Source organism: Panthera tigris, chromosome E1, assembly GCF_018350195.1.
Source record: "Panthera tigris isolate Pti1 chromosome E1, P.tigris_Pti1_mat1.1, whole genome shotgun sequence".
NCBI lineage: Eukaryota > Metazoa > Chordata > Mammalia > Carnivora > Felidae > Panthera > Panthera tigris.
This window is the reverse complement of record NC_056673.1, coordinates 10,426,417-10,451,624: the sequence shown is the minus strand read 5'-3', so window position 1 is coordinate 10,451,624 and position 25,208 is coordinate 10,426,417. Positions and strand designations below refer to the sequence as shown.

Genomic DNA, 25,208 nt, shown 5'->3' with positions numbered 1-25,208 from the left:
GGCTATTTTCTATAATGTTACCGTCCACACTCATGTACACGTTTTTGTGTGGATATATCTTTCAGTTCCTTTCGGTAAATAAGTAGGAGTGGGATTACTAGGTCATATGGTAATTCTGTGATTAACCATCTGCAGAATTGCCCGACTGTTTCCCAAACTGTAAAACATGATTTTACATTCCCACCACATCCTCGCCAGCACTTATTCTGTTTTCCTTTTTATTTTATTATTATTTTTTAATTCTAGCTATCCTATTAGGTAGGAAGAGGTGGCTTGGGATTTTGACTTTCATTTCCCTGATGGCAGCGGGTGTTGAGTATCTCGGGTTTCTTGGCTTGCTCCGCTCTTGTATTTCCTTTTTTCTTTACATTTCTTCGCCCCTCTGCCTGCAAGAACACTTCCTGTCGCGCCATTCGATTAGATGACATGCTTCGCCTCATTACGTAGCTCTGTTATCAGATCCTCCTCCACCTTTATCACCTGATTAGATTCCGTAGCCCTTTGACGTCCTTCCTGGTAACTGGAACACAAATTTAAATGGCTTCTGATTGGATTCTGTAGCTTGTGATTTTGGCCCTGTGGCTATAGCACTAAGTCACAAATGACTGAATACGTATTTTTGAATGTTTATTTATTTTTGAGACAGAGAGAGACGGATCGCGAGTGGGGGAGGCGCAGAGAGAGAGGGAGACCCAGAATCCGAAGCAGGCTCCGGGCCCCGAGCTATCAGCACAGAGCCCGACATGGGGCTCGAAACTCACACACCGTGAGATCATGACCGGAGCCAAAGTCAGATGCTTAACTGACTGAGCCACCCAGGCACCCCCGGCATTCTTTTCTTTTCTTTTTTTTAAAAAAAGAATTTTTTTTTTTACATTTATTTATTTCTGAGAGACAGAGTGAGACAAAGTGAGAGTGGGGGAGGGGCAGAGAGAGAGGGAGACACAAGATCGGAAGCAGGCTCCAGGCTCTGAGCTGTCAGCACAGAGCCCTACACGGGGCTCGAACCCACAGACCGTGAGATCATGACCTGAGCCGAAGTCGGACGCTCAACCGACTGAGCCACCCAGGCGCCCCCCAGCATTCTTTTCTTAGCACAAAGGTGGATCTGCTGGCTAAGCTCTATGCCATGGTGTTATATCTACCCATAAGGGGTACTATATAGGTTAATAGAAGTCCTGGTTCCAGGCTCTTCTTATCTTACTTCTCCACGGTATATAGTTTCCACTCCCAAGGTCACTTCATGGACCAAGAGGCTACTATGTTCCAGTTAGTAGGAAGGAGGAGGGAGGAAAACAGGACATTCACACACCCCCTTTAAGTGTGTTAAAAGTTCCTGACAGGTACCCACACCGATTCTGATTTGCCCTGTTGGCCAGTACATAGCCCCATGGTCATATTAAGCTGCAAGAAATGGATACATGGCCCCTAAACTTCTTGTAAGTTTATTTCTGTGAAAGATTGTGAAGGATAAGGATGTCAGTTTTGCTAGGCAAATAGCGGTCCCTGCTGCAGTTGGGAACCATGAAGTGCTCGGGAAACGCCAACAGCTCTGGCTCTTCTCCTGCATTCACCCTGGATGCTCATTTATCTTGCGAGATTTTGTGCATGCTCCTGCTTGACAAAGTTCCCCAAAAAGTCGATCATTTTACTGATCGATATAAACGCTTCTTAATTAAGTGAATTGAAACTGTGGCATGCTAATTTTCAGTCAAATGCTGCAGATCGAAATCAGAGTTTGCTTACAGTCAGAAAAACTCCATGTGCGCTTTTTAAAACAAAACGAATCTGTTATTAGTGATAAAAGAGAAGCGAGTTTAGGTCCTTCTGCTTTAAGTCTTCCTTGTAATCAGCCTCCTTTCATTTGTTTCTTTTCAATTAAAAATTTTTTTTTTTTTTTTAGTGTTTATTTTTGAGAGAGAGGGGCAGAGTGCAAGTGGGGGAGGGGAAGAGAGAGAGAGAGAGAGAGAGGGGGAGACACAGTCCGAAGCAGGCTCCAGGCTTTGAACTGTCAGCACACAGCCTGGTGCGGGGCTCGAACTTACGGACTGTGAGATCATGACCTGAGCCGAAGTCAGACGCTCAGCTGACTGAGCCACGCAGGTGCCCCTCTCTTCACTTTTAAAAGCAGAAACGGGGGCACCTGGGTCGCTCAGTCAGTCGAGCGTCTGACTCTTGATTTTGGCTCAGGTTGTGATCCCAGGGTTATGGGATTGAGCACCACATCGGGCTCTGCACTGGGCGTGGAGCCTGTTTAAGGTTCTCTCTGGTCCTTTGTCCCTCTCCTTTGCTCTCTTGCCCTCTCTCTCAAAAATGAAATGGAATGGAATCTTAGAAAACGTGTTAGCCTCATTCTGCCCAGCGTCCACATCTACACGTAGACAACGTTCAATCGTTTTCTCTTGTCAGATCACAGTTCTTAATCATTTCTGATTCTTTTTGTTTTAAAGTCAAAATGAGGAGGGGCGCCTGGGTGGCTCAGTCGGTTAAGCGTCCGACTTCAGCTCAGGTCACGATCTCGCAGTCCGTGAGTTCGAGCCCCGCGTCGGGCTCTGGGCTGATGGCTCAGAGCCTGGAGCCTGCTTCCGATTCTGTGTCCCTCTCTCTCTGCCCCTCCCCCGTTCATGCTCTGTCTCTCTCTCTCTGTCTCAAAAATAAATAAACGTTAAAAAAAAAATTTTTTTTTTTAAATAAAGTCAAAATGAGGAAAACTCACGTATCTTGTAACAGCTTCGTTGAGGCATATGATACAGACGCTGTAAAATCCAGTCTGAGGACATTTCTTCTTGTCACTGCAGTCCCTCCCTGCCTTGCCCTGTCTTCATCCTGAGCCTCAGGCAGTCACTAATGTGCTCTCAGCCTCCGTGGAGTCCCCTTTTCTGGACCATCATAAATGTTTTACGTTGTACCTAAACCATCGGTTATGAGGCAGGCTAATGGCCTCTGCAGAGGTGGCTAATAAGGAAGGTGATCTTATACATACCATGTAAAGTAATTCTTAGCTCTTTGCTCAATTTTTGTCTTTGTTTTTATCTCCCTTCACCCCTTAGTTTTAACAGTGGAGGAAAAAGGGCCACATCCAAACACTTTTTTATAGACACAAATGCCTATTTGGGACCCTCTGCAAATCTAGGTCATTATACCAGGTTGGTAGATCCTTTAATGTTAGGAGGTGGGTAGGATTTGGGTGTGGATTGATTTATCTGCTGTGAAATTATTAACTGTTTAGCGTTCTTTAAATATTGACCAACATTTTTCTAAATATTCTCTCAGTACTTACGTAACTAAGACCCCCAAACTCAAGAGTTAACAATTTAGGGGCGCCTGGGTGGCTCAGTAGGTTAAGCGTCCGACTCTCAGGGTTACATCAGGTATTTCCAAAGTACTGTTTGTGCCCATTCAGATGCCCTTTTCTCAGCCCGGTGTCCCTCTTGTCCCGTAAATACTTGCCCTAATTGTTTTCTCTTCACAATCCAGCCTGTTGTTTACTTAGCTTTCAAGACCTTGTTCTGCGTGTGTGGTCCCCATAGTCCAGCCCAAAGCTTCTATTGCAACTGCTTGCTGTCCGTGGGGCCTGTGTGGGTCTGGTTTCATAAGGTCCAGGGCCTTTGGTCTGTCTGGCCCCCTGAAACTGATTGCCGTGAACCAGCACCCCGGCAACTTGCATCAGTAATATATGACAGTACAATTCGTCCCACACACTTCGCGGGCGTTATCTATGCTCCCAAGGAGTCACTCTGTTTTAGTTGTGTCTTTTCTAAATAGCATATGGCATTATTCCTTCTAAGAATCTACAGTTTCTAATCAGTGCCTTTACCCGTTTGCATTTATTGTCATTAAAACGTATTAGGACCTACTTACTAGGAATTACTCTGTGTTTTCTATTATTTCATGGTTTTACCTTGCTTTTTTTCCCCCCTTACTTCTTTACTTGTAATCGGTTTTCTGTCTTTACTGTACTCTTACTGTAACTCTTTTTTTTTTTTTTTTTTTTTTTTTAACTGTAACTCTTGATTTGGGAGGTGGGGGCACGTTGTTCCGCATGTTGTTCAGCGTGGTGACTCTGGATCCAGATCGCCGCCATTAGGTCCCATCTTGAAGTGGGATCTGGGGAGCACTACCTAACTTCCGTGTCTCCATTTCCCTATTTGTGAAATGATGATAATGAAAAATAGGGCCTACGGGGGCACCTGGGTAGCTCAGTTGGTTGGGCGTCTGACTTTGACTCAGGTCGTGATCTCATGGTTTGTGAGTTTGAGCCCTGCATCGGACCCTGCGCTGACCATAGGAGCCTGCTTGGGATTCTCTCTTTCTCTCCCTCTCTTTCTGCCCCTCCCTTACTCGTGTTCGTGCTCTCGAAATAAATAAGCTTTACAAAAATCATAGGGCCTACATCCTTTAATTATCGTGAGGATTTAACTGAGTTATCCCTGTGAAGGGTTTAGAACAAAGACTGTGACAAAGTGCACTCAACAAATGTTAGCTGCCATTTTTTTTTTTTTAGTATACTAAACTGTTTTTAATTGTTTTACAGTCCCAAGCGCTTTATCATGTTTCCCTTCAACTTTTTATTTTCAAGATGTTCAAGCCCACTGGAAAGTAGAATGGTTTAACGGTCATTCGACTCTTCTTTCCCTTAATTTCCTGATTGTTAACATGTTGCCTTGTTTGTTTTTGTTTTTCCCTTTATGTGTATGTGTCTTGCCATGTAGTGAATCGCAGACATGACACTTCGCCACCAGCTAGTTCAGCATGTGTCTCTCCTAAATGACATTCTCCCAAATAACCACCATATGGTCGTGGAGGAAAACAAAAAAGAACACGTTATTCAATGTGATATTCATTAATGTCCTAAGATGTGCCTTCTGTGTTCAAATTTCCATACCTGTTTTTTTGTAAATTTTTTTAATGTTTATTTATTTTTGAGAGACAGAGAGAGAGAGAGAGAGAGAGATAGGGGGACACAGAATGAGAAGCAGGCTCCGAGCTCTGTGCTGACAGCTCAGAGCCGGATGTGGGGCTCGTTCGACCGCGAGATCATGACCTGAGCTGAAGTCAGATGCTCAACCGACTGAGCCACCCAGGCGCCCCTCCATACCTGTTTTTATGATCCAGGGTCCAGTGAGGGTCCATGTATCACCTTTGGTTGTTGTTGCTTTAGCCCCTTTTTATCTAAAACAATCTTCCCAGAGTGCCTGGGGGGCTCAGTGCATTAAGCATCCAACTTCGGCTAAGGTCGTGATCTCGCAGTTCATGAGTTCAAGCCCCGTGTCCGGCTCTGTGCTGACAGCTCAGAGCCTGGAGCCTGCTTCGGAGTCTGTGTCTCCCTCTCTCTCTGCCCCTCATCCGCTCACACTCTGTCTCTCAAAAAATAAGTAAACATTAAAAAAAAAAAAAAAATAGAACAATCTCCCCATCTTTTTTTGTTTTCCTGGCGCTGATTTTTCAAAGAGCCTGTGCCATTTTTTTCAGTGAATGTCTTAGACTCTGGATTTCTCCCCTCATGTTAGTTTCCTCATGAGCAGATTCCGATTAAAGCGTTTAGGCAGGAATACTATGAAGAGGGTGGTGTGTACTTAATCCGAGACCTATAATCGCAGGTGGCCCTGGCTTTGATCGTTTGGCTTGAGGTAGTGAGTGCCAGATTCCTTTGTGGGAAACATACATTTTCTCCTTTGTAATTAGAGAGTAATCTGTAACACGACAGAGAGGATTTGACTGTCTGGGACTCCAGTAAATTCTCATTCGGTGGTTTAGCATCCGCTGCTGATTCGCACTTGAATAATGACTACAGTGGCGGTTTCAAATATTCTTACGTTTTCAGTATGCGTACTTGCCTCCGTCAGGATGCATTCAGCTGTAAGTTACGAAAACCAAACAACTGGTTCAATCAGCTTAACCGTTAAAAGTTCAAGTAACTGACTCCTGTAACTGGAAGTCCCAGGGTAGGTGTTTCAGAATTTGAATGCAAAGGAGCCGTGGATGCCTGAATGAAAATTAAGAGTTTCCAAGAGAAGTCAGGATGCTGGTTGTACAGGCAACTTTTAAGGCTCATTTGTGATATTTTGAGATACGTGCTTTTTTCTCATCTCTGTTCTGTTCCCAGATAACGCACCTTAATTCCTTCTTTCCCAGCCTTATCTTTTGTATCGTCATTAATCATAAATTTAGTTCTGGATTTTTAAAAGTTCTTTTTTTTCCATATTTTAAGAATGCTAATAAAACATTATTTTGTCGTGTTTCAATTTATCAATGTTTTTAGACATTAATTTTTTTCACTGTTGCCTCTTGAATCTCATTCCTCCTTCCTGGATTATTTTTATTCTTGCTGATACGTGTCTTTCAGAAGTTCTTTCAGGAAGGGCCTGGAAAGAGTAAACCCTCAGTCTGTTGATGTCTTAAAAAATGCCTTTATAGGGGCCCCTGGGTGGCTCGGTCGGTTGAGCATCCAACTTCGGCTCAGGTCATGATCTCATGGGTTCGTGGCTTTGAGCCCTGTGTTGGGCTCTGTGCTGACGGCTCAGACCCTGGAGCCTGCTTCAGATTTTTCTCCCCCTCTCACTGCCCCTCTGCCTCTTGCACTCTGTCTCTCTCAAAAATAAACATTAAAAAAACGCCTTTATCTTTTTCTCATTCTTGAATATTACTGGGTGTGAAAATCCAAGTTGGTAGCAACTCTGCCTGCACGGTTGATGTTACACTCTTTCCTTCTTGTTCTTGGTGACGGGTCTGGCATCAACCTGTCTTGGCTTTGTAGACAATCAAGTATTTTCTTTTGTAGTTTTTTTATATATATATATATATATTTTTTTTTAATTTACATCCAAATTAGCATATAGTGCAACAATGATTTCAGGAGTAGATTCCTTAGTGCCCCTTCCCCATTGAGCCCATCCCCCCTCCTGCACCCTCAGTTTGTTCTCCATATTTAAGAGTCTCTTCTGTTTTGTCCCCTTCCCTGAATTTATATTCTTTTTGTTTCCCTTCCCTTATGTTCATCTGTTTTGTCTCTTAAAGTCCTCATGGGTGAAGTCATATGCTTTTTGTCTTTCTCTGACTAATTTCATTTTGCATTATACCCTCCAGTTCCATCCACGTAGTAACAAATGGCAAGATTTCATTCTTTTTGATTCCCAAGTGATACTCCATTGTGTATCTGTACAGCATTTTCTTTATCCACTCATCCATCGATGGACATGTGGGCTCTTTCCATACTTTGCCTATTGTCGATAGTGCTCCTAGAAACATGGGGGTGCATGTGTCCCTTCAAAACAGCACACCTGTATCCCGTGGATAAATGCCTAGTAGTGCAATTGCTGGGTCATAGGGTAGTTCTATTTTTAGTTTTTTGAGGAACCTCCATACTGTCTTCCAGAGTGGCTGCACCAGCTTGCATTCCCATCTTTTGTAGTTTTAAAGATTTTCTTTTCCTTTTTGTACCATAACATGGCCGCATGAGGATTTAAAGAAAATTATCTTAGACATTCAGTAAACTTTCTTAATCTGAGGGCCTCAGTTAAACTCTGGAAAAGTTTTAGCCTTTTCCTCTACTGTTTATTCTCCATTGCTGACTGTTCTGTCCTCTGCACTCAGACACCTTCCAGATGGCTTTATTTCTCTTCCGTATGTTCTCTCTCAACTTTGTCCTGCGCCTTGAGACATCTTCTCTTTCCTGTCTCTGTTTGCTAATCACCTTTTAAGCTGTGACTTGTCTAGTTTCTGATCCATTTTTTGTTTTCAATTTGCAACAGTTATGTCTTTTATTCCTAAGATGTTACTTGGTTCTTTTTCTGTCTATCCTTATTTCAAAACCTCCTGCCCTAAACATTTTAGGAATGCTTACTTAAAATTTTTTTTTTCGGATGGTCCTATTATTTCTACTTTATCCGGTGTGAAATCTTTCATGTGTTGGTTTCGTGGAGTTTCTTTCCTGGCATTAGATTTCTTATCTGTTTATATCCTGGGTCATGGAACATACCTGTATCCATATTTTGTTAATTTTAAGACTCATTTTTTTTTTTTTTTTTTGCATATTAACGTCTGTATAATTGGAATTTCTCTTGCGGTTGATGTACTAAAATATAAAATACCATGTCATAATTTAATTGGCCGATTCTTTGTGGCACATAATGATACCTTAGATGCGTTGAAAGCCACACTTAATTTCACCAAGCATCGTCTGACCGATGCCTGCTACCTCAGACTGTGGTTTTGATCGGTTTCTTTATGATTTTTGTCTGTGAGCTTATTTCCCAAGGGGGTTGTCTTCCTTGTGAGTCACATATTTGCCCTATTTTTTTTTTAATGTTATTTATTTATTTTGAGAGAGAGATGGAGAGTGAGTAGGAGAGGGGCAGAGAGAGAGGGAGAGAGAATCCCAAGCAGGCTTCGCACTGTCAGCACAGAGCCCAATGCGGGGCTTGAACTTACAAACTGTGAGATCATGACCTGAGTTAAAACTAAGAGTCAGATTCTTGACCGACTGAGCCACCCAGGCACCCCATGGCCTGTCAGTTTTTTAAAGGTTTTATGTCTGATCAGATCAAATGAAATCTACCTGTTCTAGTCCCAGGCTTTCCTCACCATGACTGGATCAGGTTCATACCCTCTCTGGTACACGGCAGCCCTTTCTGCTCCTGGCTCATTTGTACCCATGGGTCTAGGCTGGCAGGTAGATTTTCTGGTCTCCTGATGGGGGACAAAGTGGGGGACGGACAGTGCTTTCCTAACTCCTAACACTTCCTGCTCAGTGGAGCTTGTGCCTTGATCTCTGACCCTTCTCACCAGCCATAGCCACCTTATAATTCATGTGGATCATTTTCTATTGGTTCTTGATGTTGTTCTCCCCTCCAGCCTTCACCTCCAAATTTGGGGGTAGAGGGTGGGGTCCCAGCCCCTCTCTTCTCCTGCTGGGACCCAGTAAGGTGAATGGCAAGATGACTGTTGGGGCCTTTCTTTGTTCTTACGTTATAGAAATTCCTCAGTGTTGGGGCGCCTGGGTGGCTCAGTCAGTAAGCGTCCGACTTCAGCTCAGGTCATGATCTCACGGTCCGTGAGTTCGAGCCCCGCATCGGGCTCTGTGCTGACAGTTCAGAGCCTGGAGCCTACTTCAGATTCTGTGTTTCCCTCTCTCTCTGCTCCTCCCCCACTCACACTCTGTCTCTCTCTCAAAAATAAATAAACATGAAAAAAAAAAAAAGAAATTCCTCAGTGTTTTTCAGTGCCTTCTTCCCCTCCCCTTCTCTCCCTCTCTTGTCCTGGAATTTCTCATACTCAAATTCATGACACACTGATAGCCTCATTTCTTACGGGGCCCCCCTCCCGTTTTGGAGTGTTTCTCCCTCCCATTTCACAGTTCCCATTGTCCTCCTTTGAGGCACCTTCTCTGTGTTTAATGTATGTCTTTCGATGTGTATCTTTGAAAACTGCAAAGTGGTTTTATTGTTTTTGGCTGTATATATGTTTATATTCACCTAAGAGCATAAGAGTTCAGATTTCCTTTTTTTTTTCATAATTTTTTTTTTTTCCACTTCACAGAGGTAGGCAAACAGCCCCACAAACTAAATCCAGCCACAGCTTGCTTTGGTAAATAAAGTTTCGAACACAGCCACACCTAATCATCACCCGTTGCCGGTGGCCATTCTCGTGCTGCTACAGCAGACTCGAGTAGTGGCCTCAGGGACCATTTGGTCTGCGAAGTTGAAAATGCTTACTGTTTGGCCCTTTATGGAAAAAAAGTTCATTGACCTCTCTGATTTATAGCGTAGACGGTGGTTTTGCTTTAAGTTGTAGTGAAATGTACATAACATGAAATTTACCACCATAGCCATTTTTCAATGTATAGGTAAGTAGCATTAAACAACACTCACGTTGTCGTGAAACCATCTCCATCATTCATCTCCAGAACTTTTTCATCCTGCAGAACTGGAACTCTGTCCTCGGTAAAGAGTAACAACTCCATTTCTCCCTTTTGTCCGTCCCCTGGCAACCACTGTTCCATCACTGGTTTTCTGTCTCTAAGTTCGGCTTCCTTAGATACCTCCTCTAGGTGGAATCATACAGTGTTGGTCTTTCTGGGTCTTCGCTTAGTGTCTTCGGGTTTGATTCACGTTGTAGCATTGTGTCAGAATCTCCTTCCTTTTTAAGAGTGACGAATACTCCGTTGTGGGTGTGGACCACATACCGCTTATCCATTCATCCCTTAATGAGCATGTGGACTCTCCTTCCACCTCTTGGGTGTTGGGAATGATGGTGCTCTGAACATGGGTGTGCAGGTAGCTCTTGGAGAACGTGCTTTCAGTTCTTTTTCTGTATGCTCAGCAGTGGTATTGCTGGACCCTGTGATACTTCTTAATTTTTTGAGGAGCCGCCATACTTTATTTCCATAGCGGCCGTACCATTTTACGTGCCCTGCAGCACGGCACGCGGGTTGCAATGTATCCACATTCTCACCAGCATGTGTTATTTTCCTTTTCTTTTCTTTTTTTTTTTTTTTAATTTTTTTTAACGTTTATTTATTTTTGAGACAGAGAGAGACAGAGCATGAACAGGGGAGGGGCAGAGAGAGAGGGAGACACAGAATCTGAAACAGGCTCCAGGCTCTGGGCTCGAACTCACAGACCGTGAGATCGTGACCTGAGCCGAAGTCGGACGCTCAACCGACCACGCCACCCAGGCGCCCCTTTCCTTTTCTTTTTTAAAGCAGCCATTCTAATGGGTGTGAGATACCATCTAACTGTGATTTTGATTTGCATTTCCTTATTGATTAGTGAGGTTGAGCATTTTTTTTCATGTGCTGGTGGCTGTTTGTAGATCTTTGGAGAAATGTCTATTCAAGGCCTTTGCTCATTTGTTTAAATCATTAAAAAATTGTAACGTTTACCTGTTTATCTTGAGAGAGAGTGCCTGCATGCACATGTGTGCAAGGGGGAGAGGAGCAGAGAGAGAGAGGGAGAGAGGGAATCCTAAGCAGGCTCCGTACCGTCAGCACAGAGCCCAACGTGGGGCTGCGAGATCGTCACCTGAGCCGACATCAAGCGTCATCCAGATGTTCAATCGACAGAGCCACCCAGACGTCCGGGTTGTTTTATTGTAGTTCTTTAGATATTCTGGTTATGATATCCAGATATCCTTATCCGATACATGATTTGGAAATATTTTCTCCCATTCCGTGGGTTGCCAGACTCTGCTCTGTTGATGGTGTCCTTTGGTGCACAGAAATTTTCAATTTTGATGTAGCTGAAAAGATCTGTTTTTACGTTAGTTACCTGTGAGCAGTATAATGTCAGATCTCGCCGTGTTGCTTTAAAATTTTTTTTTTTTAACGTTTATTTATTTTTGAGACAGAGACAGAGCGTGAACAGGGGAGGGTCAGAGAGAGAGGGAGACACAGAATCGGAAACAGGCTCCAAGCTCTGAGCTGTCAGCACAGAGCCCGACGCGGGGCTCGAACTCACAGACCGTGAGATCATGACCTGAGCTGAAGTCGGACGCTTAACCGACTGAGCCACCCAGGCGCCCCATCGCCGTGTTGCTTTATATACACCTGGTGTTCTGCTTTTAACAGTAATACGCATCGATCATAATTTACTTCTCTAGTTTCCCAGCGACGATCTCCGTGATGCCCCCACCATCCCACAACCACAGCCTGCCTCAGTGAATATCTTCCGTGTGTTCCTATGGAGCTCTATGGGAGGGTCTCTGCCATTGGTACCCAGGAGTGAAATGTGTGGGTGGCAGGGCATACGCGTGCCTCAGTCTCACTAAGTGTTGCCAGCTCTGTCCCCACCATCTCAGACTCCAGTCTTGTTTGACATCTTTAAAATACATTCTTTTTCTGGAGACCTCTGCTTCCTCCCAGTCTCTGGCCCTTTGCAGGAGGCAGCCATGGGAAGTAGAATTGTTGGCGTCAGAGACTGTTCAACGAAAAGTAAAAGCTGTTTTCTCTCTCCCCTGTTCTCTAGGGTGGACTTGGGACTGTTTCCAAGAATGGGGCTCCTACATCCAGCTGGCTGTCCCCAGTATGTTCATGGTGTGCATTGAGTGGTGGACCTTTGAGATCGGAACCTTCCTTGCAGGTTGGTCAATGGTTCAGCGGAAATCTGAGAACAGCCTGGCGGATCTTGTCTCCACACCTCAAGAGACATAAGTCTTACTGCTCCTCCCTTTCCATTCCGCCGAGCTCTCGTGGGAGTTTTCAGCGTAGAATTAAATCCTTGCCCAACCCTAAGCATATTCGAGTTCAGTGGGCCTTTAGCTCTGCCTCACTGCCCTTCATTTTATAGATTCAGCGAGGGAGGTCATGGTTAAGAAGTGTGCCAAGGTCACGGAGAGGGACAACTGAAACCTGAATCTGGGTCTCGTGACTCTCTCAGACCTTCTGCTTCAGCTGACTTTTGCTGGGCAGCATGCAGATTTTTAATCCATTTACAGAGGGACTGATTTGGCTCTGTTTTAGACGTGATCTTTGTTTCTATCAGAGCTGTGATAATTTTGGTCCTAGGTGTTCCCTGTAGCCATCTTACTGCCAGGAAAGTAATAGAGAACATAATAGAGACAGGATGACACTGATTGGTGTTAAAGGCTCTGGAGACACTTGAATACTCCAGCTCCCACCACATCAGAGTTCCTCCGTCTGCCTTCCCACCCCCCACATTGTGACCCCGCGTCTGCCCGAGGAATGACCTGCAACTCTAGGAGCCTCGTTTTCTACTTTAAACCTGATGTTTTGTTCCTTGGTGGATACAGACTTGTAGAGTGAACCTGTCCCATGTCGTAGCCGCCTTAGTTCTTGGAAGCTTCCTGGGAGTGGACACCTGGGGTTCTCCTCCGCACAGATCATGAATTCTGCCATTGGCTTTTGCTCCTGGGGGCGATCCTGGCTTCTTTTAAGTTAAGACACGTTCTGCTTTCACAAGGAAAACGTTTGCTTTGATCCACTTTCTGAGATGTGTTCTGTGTGTGTGTCTGTCCAACATTTCAGGACTGATTAGCGTGACAGAGCTCGGGGCCCAGGCCATCATTTACGAACTGGCCTCTGTAGCCTACATGGTAAGAACCTTTGAGGTGAGACCCAACACCTTCTCTGCACAAACCCTGCTAGGCTGTTGGCCTTGCGTTCACTCGACACCCCCCGCCCCCCCACAGGCCGTGCACTGGGGAGAGAGGAGAGCCAGACAGCAGGAGAGAGAGCACACGGGAGGGAGCGTGGATTTTGGAGCCAGACACTGGGTTTGAGTCTTGCCATGCTGCTCCCAGCTGTGCGACTGTGAGCTCATTACTTAACCTCTCTGAGCTTCCGTTTTCTCATGTACAAAATGGGGAAGAAATGCTTCCACCGAGTGAAGGTAGAATATGATAACGTGTTAAAGCACTTGGCGCAACGCCTGGCACGTTTACGCCACAGATACGGAATCGGTGGTGCTGGGATATGATGGAGAGCGAGATGGGGATGTCCCCTGCCCTCTCGTGGCCTGTGGTCTGGTGGGGAGACAGAGACAAACAAGTAAACCGGTAAACGAGAGCATGACCGACACAGATGACGCGTAACCATAGAAGCAGCACTAAAAGTCTGAGGTGCGTAAAACCAGAGCTGTGTGCTTTCAGGCGGGGTCGTCAGGAACAGTCCTCCTGAGTTGCTGGTTAAGCTGAGACTTGAAAGGGGAGAGGAGCCGGCCCAGGGAGCCCGAGCGTGAGAGCTGACTGCGGAGGCTGAGCAGAGGCTCCGGGATGGAAAAGAGCATGTGGCGTGTTCAGGGGCCCCAGACAGGAACCTGGCTGACGGGGTTGGTGAGGAAAGAAGAGAGACGTGTAGAAGCCGGCTTAGGGGAGGACAGGTGTCTGGGGGTCTGGAAGGAGGCTGTTCGAATCATCTGGGTGAGCACCTAGGAGCCCGCTGGTGGGCGAGGAGAAAAGTGGGTGAGTTAGTTGTGCGGGAGGGCAGAGGTGACAGGACCTGGCCGGGGTTTGGCTGCGGGACGCAAGGCAACGAATAGGGAGAATCACAAACGACCCCAGAGTCTCCAGCTTGAAGAACCGCTTGAAGAGGATGCCTCTGCCTCTCGATACTTGAATATTCCAAACCCGTACAAATCGTCCCTTTGTTTTGTTTCTTATTTTTTTTTTATTATTTTTTATCTTGAAATGTTCATTTTGAGAGAGAAAGAGCATGAGCTGGGAGGGGCAAAAAGAGAGAGAGAGAGAGAGAGACTCCCAACCACGCTCCGTGCTGTCAGCACAGAGCCCAACACGGGGCTCGACTCCACAAACCATGAGATCATGACTTGAGCCTAAGTCAAGAGTCAGACGCTTAATCAACTGAGCCACCCAGGCGCCCCTGATTCTTATTTTTTTTGAGACCAAGGGAGGCCATCTGGGCAGTGGGATTGTGGGGTTTTTGTTTCCTTTTTTTTTTTTTTTTTTTTTTAATCTTAAAAATGAAAACAAAAAGGTTTTCAGTGGGGATCGATGAAGTCGTTTAGGAATAAAAAGGAAGCATGTCCAGGAGCAAACCCCAAGATGTACAAGTCAGGAGGAGGACAGCTCAGCCAAGAGGGAGGACAAGGCAGTGAGGAATGAAGAAAATCAAGAGAACACGTTGTAGAGGAAACGAGCTATGAAGGGTTCACCGAAGGAGTGACACAGTTGTACGGAGAGCCGCTAGGAGGTGGCGTAAGGCGAGGTTGGAAAGTGTCCCTTGGGTTTTGGGTCATTAGAGACCTTGGGTGGGGACCAAGAGCCGTATTCCAACACGTTGGCTTTCAAGGTTGGTGAAGGAGCAGAGGCTGCTGACGGAGACAGTTCCGTCTGGAGGTTTGGTAGTTGATGGTGGGAAATGATACCATCAAGGGAGGGTTTGGGTTTAGCTTCTGTTTTGAAATGGGGGCACTAGAGTTTATTTATAGATCTGTGGTCAACAGTACCTGTCTTCTAAATCTCTCGTCTTCCAAGTCTTCTCTATTTCTACCTGCTCTGTCACAGGCTTCCTTTTGTTTTTATTTTTAGTTGAGGTAAAAACCACAAAAAGTAAAATTTACCATCTTAACCAATTTTAACTGTGCGATTTAGTAGCGTTAACGTTGTCGTGCGGGCGGCGCCCTGGGTGGCTCTGTTGGTTAAGCGCCGACTTCGCCTCAGGTCGTGATCTCACGGTGGTTCTTGAGTTTGAGCCCTGCATCGGGGTCTGTGCTGATGGTGCAGAGCCTGCGTGGGATTCTCATTCTCTCCTCTCTCTCTCTCTCTCTCTCTCTCTCTCTCTCTCTGCCCTTCCCCCACTCACGCTTTCTCCCTCAAAATAAATAAACTTAAAAAAACATTGTGCAGCTGATCTCCAGAAACTTTTCGCCCTGTAAGATGGGAACGCTACCTATTAAACAGTTGCCTCTTTAATTGATTAACTCCTATAATTTAACACTCCTCCCTCAGCTGTTGGGAACCACTATTCCACTTTCTGTTTCTTGTCACAGGCGTCCCTCTGTTAGAGACAGTAAGGCAATGATTCTTCATTATTCCTGTGGAAAAAACAAGTCCCCACAGGGGTGAGCTTACCGTAAAAGTTATAAAATACAAAGAAATAATCTAGCATGGGCAAGAGCTTGAACAGATACAACAAACAGGAAAGTTAGAGTTCAGAACTTGAGATGATGGTGTAATAATGGAGGAGTAGAAAAGTATCATGGTTAAAGTCATGAAACCTAAAAGAAGGAGCTGAAACCAAAAGAACGTTATTTGGAGAAGAACCGAGTAACATTTTTTAATTGACGAATTATAGCCATTCAGATGTAGTACTTGATAGGATCAGCAGATTAGTTAAAGCTGGAAAATAATGAACTTGAAGACCTATCTGGAAATTCTCAGAATAAAACAAAGACATGTAAATAGTTGGAATTAGATACATAGACCAATCTGTGCATATATGATCAAATGATTTTTAAGAAAGAGACCATTCAGCGGGGACAGGACAGTTTTTTCAGGAACGGATGCTGGGGAAACTGGACATCCACATGCAAAAGAATGAAGTTGCCCTCTTACCTCACACCATATACAAAAATTAACTCAAAGTGGATCAAAGACCTAATGTAAGCCCTAAGCAATAAAACTTCTAGAAAAAGACAGAAGGCCAGAGCTTCACGACATTGGATTTGGCAATGATTTCTTGCGTGTGACGCCAAAGGCACAGGCAATGAAAGAAAAAATAGACAAGCCGGACTCGATGAATGAAAAATTCTGTGCATCCAAAGGCCATATTCACCGAATAAAAAGGCAGCCCACAATGGGAGAAAATACTTGCAAATACTGTGGGATAAGGGATTAGTATCCAAAATCTAGAGAGAACTAAAACTCAGTAGCAAAAAACCAAACTGGATTAAAAAATGGGCAGAGGACTTGAATAGATTTTTTTCCCAAGGAAGATCTACAGATGGACAATAAGCACGTGAAAAGATACTCAGCATCACTGATCATTAGGAAATAATTGGCAAAACAACTACATTGAGATGCCACCTTATACACGTTAGAATGGCTACTATTCCAAAAACTCAAACACAGAAGATAACAAGTGTTGGTGGGAATGTAAAATGGTACAGCTACTATGGAAAGAAATGCGGTGGTCCTTCAAAAAATTAAAAATAACGGTGTCATGTGCTGAGGCAGTGTCCCTTTGGGGTAGACCTAAAAAGAACTGAAAACAAGATCTCCAAGATACCTGCACACCTGTGTTCGCGACAGCGTTACGCACAATGGCTAAAAGGTGGAAGCTGCCCACATGCCCCCTGACGAATGAATGAAGAAGCAGAATGTGATATACACATTCAGTGGAATATTACTCAGCCTTAAAAAGGGAGGAGATTCTGGTATAGGCTACCAAATGGATGAGCCTTGGGACAATATGCTAAGTGAAATAAGCCAGTCCCCAAAACACGTACAGGCATATACCTCAGACGCATTGCAGGTTTGGTTCCAGACCACAACCGCGAAGCAAATATTGCAATAAAGTCAACAAGATAAAGTTTTTTGGTTCCACGGTACATATAAAAGTTCTGTTTACGTTACACTATAGTCTAAGCGTGCAACAGCATCTGTCTAAAAGATGTCCATGTCCTAGTTAAAAATACTTCATTGCTCAAGAAAACTAACCATCCTCTGAGCTTTCAGCCAGTGGCAATCTTGGGACAAGGGTCTTGCCTCAGTGTTGACGGCTGCTGACCAGGGTGGTGGCTGCTGAAGGTTGGGGTGGCTCTGGCGATTGTTAAAAATAAGACAACCATGAAGTATGCTGCGTTGACCGGCGCTTCCTTTCGTGAACGGTTTCTCTGTAGCCTGTGATGCTGATTGATAGCATTTGACCCACAGCAGAACTTCTTTCAAAATTGGGAGTCAGTCCTCTCAAACCCTGCTGCTGTTTTTGTCAACTACGTTCATGTAATATTCTAAATGCTTTGTTGTCATTTCGACAATCTTCATGGCATCTTCACCAGGAGTAGATTTCCATCACAAGAAACCACCTCCTTGGGGCGCCTGCGTGGCTCAGTCAGTTAAGCGTCTGACTTCGGCTCAGGTCATGATCTCACTGCTCACGGGTTCAAGCCCCGCGTCGGGCTCTGTGCCGATAGCTCAGAGCCTGGAGCCTGCTTCGGCTTCTGTGTCTCCCTGTCTCTCTTTGCCCCTCCCCTGCTCATGCTCTATCTCTCTTCTTTCTCTCTCTCAAATATAAAATAAAACATAAAAAAACTAAAAAAAAAAAAAAAAAAGAAACCACTTCCTTTGTTCATTCATAAGAAGCAACTCTTATCCATTCAAGGTTTGTCATGAGGTTGCAACCATTCAGTCACGTGTTCAGGCTCCACTTCTAATTCCAGTTCTCTCGCTGTTTCCACCACATCTGTGGTTACTTCCTTCACTGAGGTCTTGAACCCCTCCAAGTCATCCATGAAGGTTGGAATCAACTTCTTCCAAACTCCTGCTCGTGTTGATATTTTGATCTCTTCTCCTGAATGATGGATCCTTTCCAGGTTTTCAGTTTACTTTACCCACATCACTGTCTATGGCAAATACAGTCTTAACGACACGTAGCTCTTAAATAGTTAAGACTTGAAAGTTAAAGTTTGGTCCACAGACTCCAAAATGGATGTTGTGTTGGCAGGCCCGAAAACGGCATTAATCTCATTGTACATCCCCGTAAGAGCTCTTGGGTGACCAGGTGCGTTGTCAATGAGCAGTGGTGTTTTTGAAAAGAATCTTTTTCTGAGCAACAGGTCTCAACAGTGGGGTTTAAATACTCAGTAAACCATGTTAACAATAATTGTGCTGTCATCTAGGCTTTCATCTAGGCTTTCTTGTTCCATTGATAGGTAAAGCACAGGCCGAGTAGATTTAGCACAATTCTTCAGGGTCCCAGGATTTTCAGAATGCTAAGTGAGCATTGGCTTTGACTGAAAGCCACCAGCTTCATTAGCCCCTAACGAGAGTCAGCCAGTCCTTTGAAGCTTTGAAGGCAGACATTGATTTCTCTCCAGCTATGAAAGTCCTGGGTGGCATCTTCCAACATAAGGCTGTCTTGTGTGCGTTGAAAAGCTGCTGTTGAGTGCGGCCACCTTCATGAGTCATCTTAGCTCGATCTTCTGGATAACCTGCCGCAGTGTCCGCATCAACACTTGACATTTCACCTCTCACGTTTACGTTACGGAGATGGCTTCTTTCCTTAAACCTCCCAAACCAACCCCCGCTAGCTTCAGACTCTCCTTCCGCACTTCCTCACCTCTCTCAACCTTTACAGAATTGAGAAGAATCAGCCTTGCTCTGGATTAGGCTTTGACTCCAGGGAACGTTGGGGCCGGTTTGACCTTCTGTCCAGACCACTGATCCTTTCTCCACATCAGCAATAAGGCTTCACTGGACTAGCACTTTTCCTTTCCCTCGAGAACTTTTCCTTTGCGTTCACAACTTGGCCAACTGGTGCAAGAGGCCGAGCTTTCAGCCTGTCTCCGTTTCTGAGATGCCTTCCTCGCTAAGCTCAGTCGTTTCTGGCTTTTGGTGTCAAGTGAGAGACGTAAGACGTCCTTTCCCTTGAACACATAGAGGCCATCGTAGGGTTATTTCTTGGTCTAATTTTAATATTGTTGTGTCTCAGGGAAGGGGGAGGCCTGAGGAGAGGGAGAAAGGTGGGGGGACAGCTGGTTGGTGGAACAGTCAGAACACGCATAGCATTTATCAGTTAAGTTTGCGGTCTTAAACGGGCTTCGTGAACGAAGTCTACAGTTCGTTTGATCTCATTTTTTGTTCACTTTATTACATTTCCTTTAAAAACTATTTGGGTTAAATAGTCGAAGAACTTTTTCCTAAGACTATATGGAAGGTAAGCTGTGAGCCATGCACATACGAAAGAGCCTTTATTTTTCCCATACACCTGTTCAGTAATCTGAGTGTAGAATTCTAGCTTCAAAACAATCTTTCCTCAGAATTTTTTTTTTTTTTTTTTTTGGGGGACAGAGAGAGAGCATGAACGGGGGAGGGGCAGAGAGAGAGGGAGACACAGAATCGGAAACAGGCTCCAAGCCATCAGCCCAGAGCCTGACGCGGGGCTTGAACTCACGGACCGCGAGATCGTGACCTGGCTGAAGTCGGACGCTTAACCGACTGCGCCACCCAGGTGCCCCTCCTCAGAATTTTTAAAGCCTTGCTCTATGTTCATCTGGCATTGAGTTACTAATGTGAAATTTGATCTTAATCTGGTTCTTGTTCCTTTGTGACAATGTGGGTTTTCTCTTCGAAAGTTTTAGCATTTATTTCTTTGTCCGTGTAGTTGTGACATTTTTCAAGTGTGGGTTGCTCTGCAGGTACTTCTTTACTTACCCTGCTCATTAGCACTTGGTACATACCCTTTCAGAATGAAGGCTTTTGCTTTCCTCAACTCTGAGAAGTTTTAAAACTATTACTCTTTCTCCCTTTCTGTACCTTTTTTCTGTTCTCTCTTTTCAATTGCCTATTGGGTGGAGGTTGATCTCCAGTATTGAACTTGGTTTTTCTTTATCCACTAAGAAACGTGGCGCCAGAGGGGCTCAGACGGTTGAGCATCCAACCCTTGATTTTGGCTCAGGTCATGATCCCAGGGTTGTGGGATTGAGCCCCCCCCCCCACCCCCGTCTTGGGCTCCATGCTGAGCATGGAATCTGCTTAAGATTCTCTCTCTGCCCCTCTCCCCTGCTTGCACGCTCTCCAAAACAAAAAGAAAATCTCTTTGTCTTTTTGTAATTAAATTTTTTGGTTGGTTTTTAGTTTCCAAGAACCCCTTCTTTTTCTCTTACAGTCCCTTCTTCATGGGAACCTGTTCCTTTTTTTTTTTTTTTTTTTCTTTTCTGCTGTGTTATCTTTTAAATATCTTTGGATACGAAGTGGAACCTTCAAACATTCTCTTCTGTTCTCTGAGTCACCTCATTTGTTTCCTCTGAAGTCAGTTGGTCTCTTATTTATCTTGGTCTCTTTTGCAGGTATGTTCTTTGGTTTTCCTCAAAGATCTGGTGATCTTTATTGTACTTACGAAAGAGTGACTACGTTTAAGAAAGAGCGAATACGTTGATTGGTAAAATAAACGGCTGGCGTGGCTTTTCTGATCTTGTTATTTGGGGATGTTTCTCTAACAGACCTCTCCCCTGAATGGGAAGGACCGGTAGGGAGCCGAGTCCAGAGGTGTCTCTGTCATGTGGCATCTTCATTTTAGGGTTTGTGGGCAAGGAGCAGGGAGCAGGCAGTCTGACCTCCCCTCCCATGTCCCACCTGTCCCCAGGACACCACAAGAAGGGCTTGGTTCTGAGGTGCTCACACCATGCAGGGAGCTCTCCCACTTTGCTTTTCTACCTTTAGCCTAGTCCTTCTGTGTTCAGTGGGGCTGGGAGGGAGGACCAGGTAGGCGATGGGGTCTGGCTGTGCTGTTCGTAGTGGATCTGATCTCCCCGAGTACCGCTCACCAGCGCCTCGCTGATGGACCTGAAGCCTCCAGCCTCCTGATGCTGCACTGAGAACAGCTAGCAGGATGTGGCCTCCGCCTGTCTGTATTCTGGACTGTGGTTTTCTGTGGTTCTTCCCCGGGGTGATGACATCACTTCCCCTCTTCCAGAAGCCAGTGTGCTCTCGTCTTCTCAGTGATGTGTGAATGACCTTCTTTTCTGTGCAGCATCTTGACTGATGTTTTAATGGTGTTTGGGAGGGAAGAGAGTTAAGCCTGTGAGCTAGCTGTCCATCTTGAACCAGAAGACAATTAGGTATATACTCTGGGCATTCCAGTCTTATAATGTTTTACAGAGTCTGTCCGTGGTTTCTCATTTCTTAACCGAGTGTGTATTTTACCAACTCAGGCTAGTTCTCAAAACAGTAATAAGTTAGAGGTGGTCGGGAGGATGCTGTTTCTGGTAGGAATGAGAAGTTAAAGCTGGTGTGTAAATTGTCGGCAGACATGACAGCGAAAACAGAGTTTTCTATACAACCCATGTTATTCGAACAGCTCCCGAGAGCAGCACTGTATTTATTACAGGATAATGACAGGAGGTCAAGAGCACGGCTTCGGAGATTGACTAATGGTCTGTGTAAGAGCAAGGAAGCTTATAGCTTCGGATTTCCATAATGAATGATGAAAAATGAGATTTTGGGGACACATTTCAGTGTCCTGGATAATTAGAAGTATGGAATGTTGGACACAGTGGAGTTAATGGAGTCAGATTTCATCAGCGTTCATCAGGTTCTTACACTATGCCAGGCTTTGAGCTAAGTGCTTTTCCGTGTGGTTCATTTAATTTTTACAAATTATCTCTGTATTTATAATGCATTAAATCTTCCCTCGTGGAATGCAGCTAGATTGAATTAAGTCTCGATGGTACGTGTCCGGCCAGTGAAGGAGGTGCTTTGCCCTGAAATCCCACTGCGTTAAGAGATTCTGCCCTGATGGATGTGATACAGGTAGCAGTCAGGGCAGCCATTATCCTTGTTTAGGAACGAAGAGGTTGGGTGTGAGCGGGACTGAGCGATTGGATCGTGGTCACACAGCTCAGCTGTAATAGAACCAGTTCGAGAACACGGACGATTGTCTCTGTCTAGGGTTCTCGCGTGGTTGGACCCTAGGGCACTAGCATTCTTGCAGGCCCTCTGACTTCTTACGATCTGTGATTGTTGGTTCTCAGGTGCCCCTTGGCTTTGGTGTGGCGGCCAGTGTCCGAGTGGGCAATGCTCTGGGGGCAGGGAATGCCGAGCAGGCTCGGGACTCCAGCATCACCGTTCTCCTGTGTGCGGGTGAGTTGAAGCAGGTCCGCTCTCTGGCGTCCATACTGATTTTTGTCTGATAGGTTACGGTACACGTTTCGGAGTTTCTCTGGGGAATGGATTTATATATATGGCCTCAGCTAGAATATTCTTTAAGCCCTTTTCAGGTCACTCAGCAAAATGAAACTTCTAATGGTGATTTTCCGTTACCGGGCACCAATGAAATGGTACACTCGGTAAGACTGAAAAGTCTTCAGATTGTTATCACACGCGGGCTTGTTTTCTGACCAAAGCCTGTATGACTGAGTCTCCGCATCCCCGGACCGCTGCCTCTTCGAGCAGTTTTAATGTTTTGGAATCTGAGCAGTTAGAGAAGATTCTGACCGTATAGACATCTCACTGAGCATCTTTTTCTATGAATGTGCCTTCGACGAAGGAGTGAGAATCAGGACTTCCTTGCTGTTTTCAAGAGACAGTAATAAACACTTGTAATTGGGACATTTCTGAAATCATTGACGCCAGTCTCTCCTGAGACTGGATTTATTACTTGGGAGAACTGTCACTTCCCGCTGCTGCTTCTCTATTTTCCAGGTGTCTGCGCTCTCGTAGTGGGCATTGTACTCTCAGCGATGAAGGATGTGATTGCCTATGTATTTACCAGTGACAAGTATGTACCCATCTTCTAGAACGATGTTTTCCGTTTTATGCTTTCTTTTTTCACTGTACTTTTCTGGTTCTAAGAGGTGAGTAGTATCTTGCTTCACGGGAAGTAGGGCAGCCAGCAATGAGAACCCCGGTACTACATTGGAATGAAATTGGACGAAGGAAGCCCATGGGCACTGTCCCCGTTCCTCCAGTACCCAATTCGTTCATTTATCGAACCCCAGTGGCATTTCTCTCGTGCTCAATGCTGGTTCTGCTCAGAAATACCTAGAAAAAGCACATGGCATGTCCTCGTCCCCAGAAAGGCACGTCCCAGTCCAGAGCACGCTGACAGCACGATGCCTGAGTCAAAAGGGCAGAATTTATATAAAGCACTGACTCAGTCTTAGGTTGAATTTTATTGCATTTTCTGTAACTCTATGTTTGCATAGTTATTTAGATATAATGGAGTGTCTTTTGAATAAACCAGATCCTTTTTATGAAAAGGTTTCGGTGATTTGCACTGTTTGCCTCAGATTACTTTCATAAAGAAATTCAGTTGAGGGGCACCTGGGTGGCTCAGTCGGTTGAGCGTCCGACTCTTGATTTCAGCTCAGGTCACGATCTCACGGTTCAGGAGTTGGAGCCCCTTGTCGGGCTCTGTGCTGACAGCTCAGAGCCTGGAGCCTGCTTCCGATTCTGTGTCTCCCTCTCTCTCTGCCCCTCCCCGACTTGCGCTCTCTCTCTCTCTCTCTCTTTCTCTCTCTCTCAAAAATAAACATTAGAAAAATTTTTTTAAGTAGCTGATTTAAGGATTTTTCTTGCTCCAAAGTCTGGGCACCCTCAGAGATTAGTCTTATTAATTGCTTTGCTCCCTCCGTACAGGTGCCATACATTCTTGTTTCTTTACGTGACTCATATTTTTGGTTGAAAACTGGACATTTTTTACATCGTAATGTGGCAATTCTGGAAATCAGAACCGCCCCCATCCCCCAAGGTTTTTTGTTGCCGCTTGCTGGCTTAGTGGCTTTTATGAACTAATTTGGTGAAGTCTGTATTTTTTGTCTGGTGTGGCCACTAAAGTCTCTGTTGCATTAGCTTGCTGATCGGCTAATTACTGGACCAAATTTCCTTAACCAAATGCATCCCACTTACCTCCCACTCTGCGGAGGGGCTCTCTGTGCGTGTATCAGGGTAGCCTTCAGCACTCGGCCAGGCAGTTTACAGCTTGGCCTTCGCCCTCATTTCCTGCCTGTGCGGAGCCTCAAGTTCAGCCAGAGGTGAGAGCTTAGGCCCTCTCCGGTCTTTCTTGAGCACATACCCAGTCATATGCCTGCGTGTGGCCTTTTAGATTCCCAGGGACGTGTCAGAGCTTTGAAGCCCCTATGGATGTCTCCTTGCCCAGCCTTTCCTGCCGAGCTTGTCGGTTAGTCTTGTTTGTGCCAACTCTTATCCAGTGCTTCAGGCAGAAGCACCTAAAACATTTGCCTGCAGACATCTCTCAGGGGCCAGCTGGAGCACTGGCCAGGTTTGAGTCCAGAGAAATAAAGACAGCGTTTCAAGGGGAGTCTTTTGAGGAACAACCTGACAGGTGGTCTCTGTGCAAAATAATGGCTGTTCCTTGGGAATGAAGCTTTGAAAAGCTTCCGCTCCTTCTTCCTCCTCCAGTCCTGGAAATAGGGACTGTTACTTATCAAGGTTACTGCTGAGCTGGGAGCCGGGGATGGTACTCAGGTCAGTGGCAACACCACGGACGTCGCTGTTACTACCAAGACTCGGCAGCTTCCCTTGAGGAAGCACTCCCCAGGTCACTGCAAGCCGTTGGTTAATGTCTAGAATCCGAAAAAAATGGATTCTGACCATATTTGCCGGTTTCTGACAGTTTTCTTTTTTTCCCGCGAACGGGCCGTGCCTTCTTTGTGTGCTTTGTAATTTTATGTTGAAATGACATTCTGAATATTGTAACACAATAGCTCTGGAGATTAGGTTCTCCTCCCTCCTCAGGCATTGCTGTTCTGCATTTGTCCCGTTTGCTTAGTGATTTTTTCCAAACCATTCTTTTTTTGTTTTGTTTTTTGTTTTACAAAGACTACGTTGCTTGTCGTGTGTGGTGTCTGTTGTCTCCCCAGTGAGCCAGTGGCCCGGCAGATTTCCTCAAATGCCTTGATCCAATAAGAAAAGAACATTTTTAAAAAGTTCTGTCTCTCTCAATTATCTGACAGGCACCGCGTGGGAAGCGGCCTCTGTGCTGGGCCCGTAGTGAACCGCCAAGGAGATCAAAACCCACAGCTCTGACTTTTGGAGCACGAGATCCTTATTGT

At 45.2% G+C, this 25,208-nt stretch overlaps 1 protein-coding gene across 2 annotated transcripts in view; it reads left to right on the top strand.

Moving 5' to 3' along the window:
* Positions 1-25,208, top strand: part of LOC102963366 (multidrug and toxin extrusion protein 2-like) — a 58,545-nt gene that overhangs the window by 21,150 nt on the left and 12,187 nt on the right. For both annotated transcript variants that reach the window (XM_042965889.1, XM_042965888.1), the window contains exons 9-12: positions 11,964-12,077; positions 12,983-13,050; positions 22,167-22,275; positions 22,837-22,912. In XM_042965889.1, coding sequence (XP_042821823.1) covers positions 11,964-12,077; positions 12,983-13,050; positions 22,167-22,275; positions 22,837-22,912 — 367 coding nt within the window. The remainder of the gene's footprint in view (positions 1-11,963; positions 12,078-12,982; positions 13,051-22,166; positions 22,276-22,836; positions 22,913-25,208) is intronic.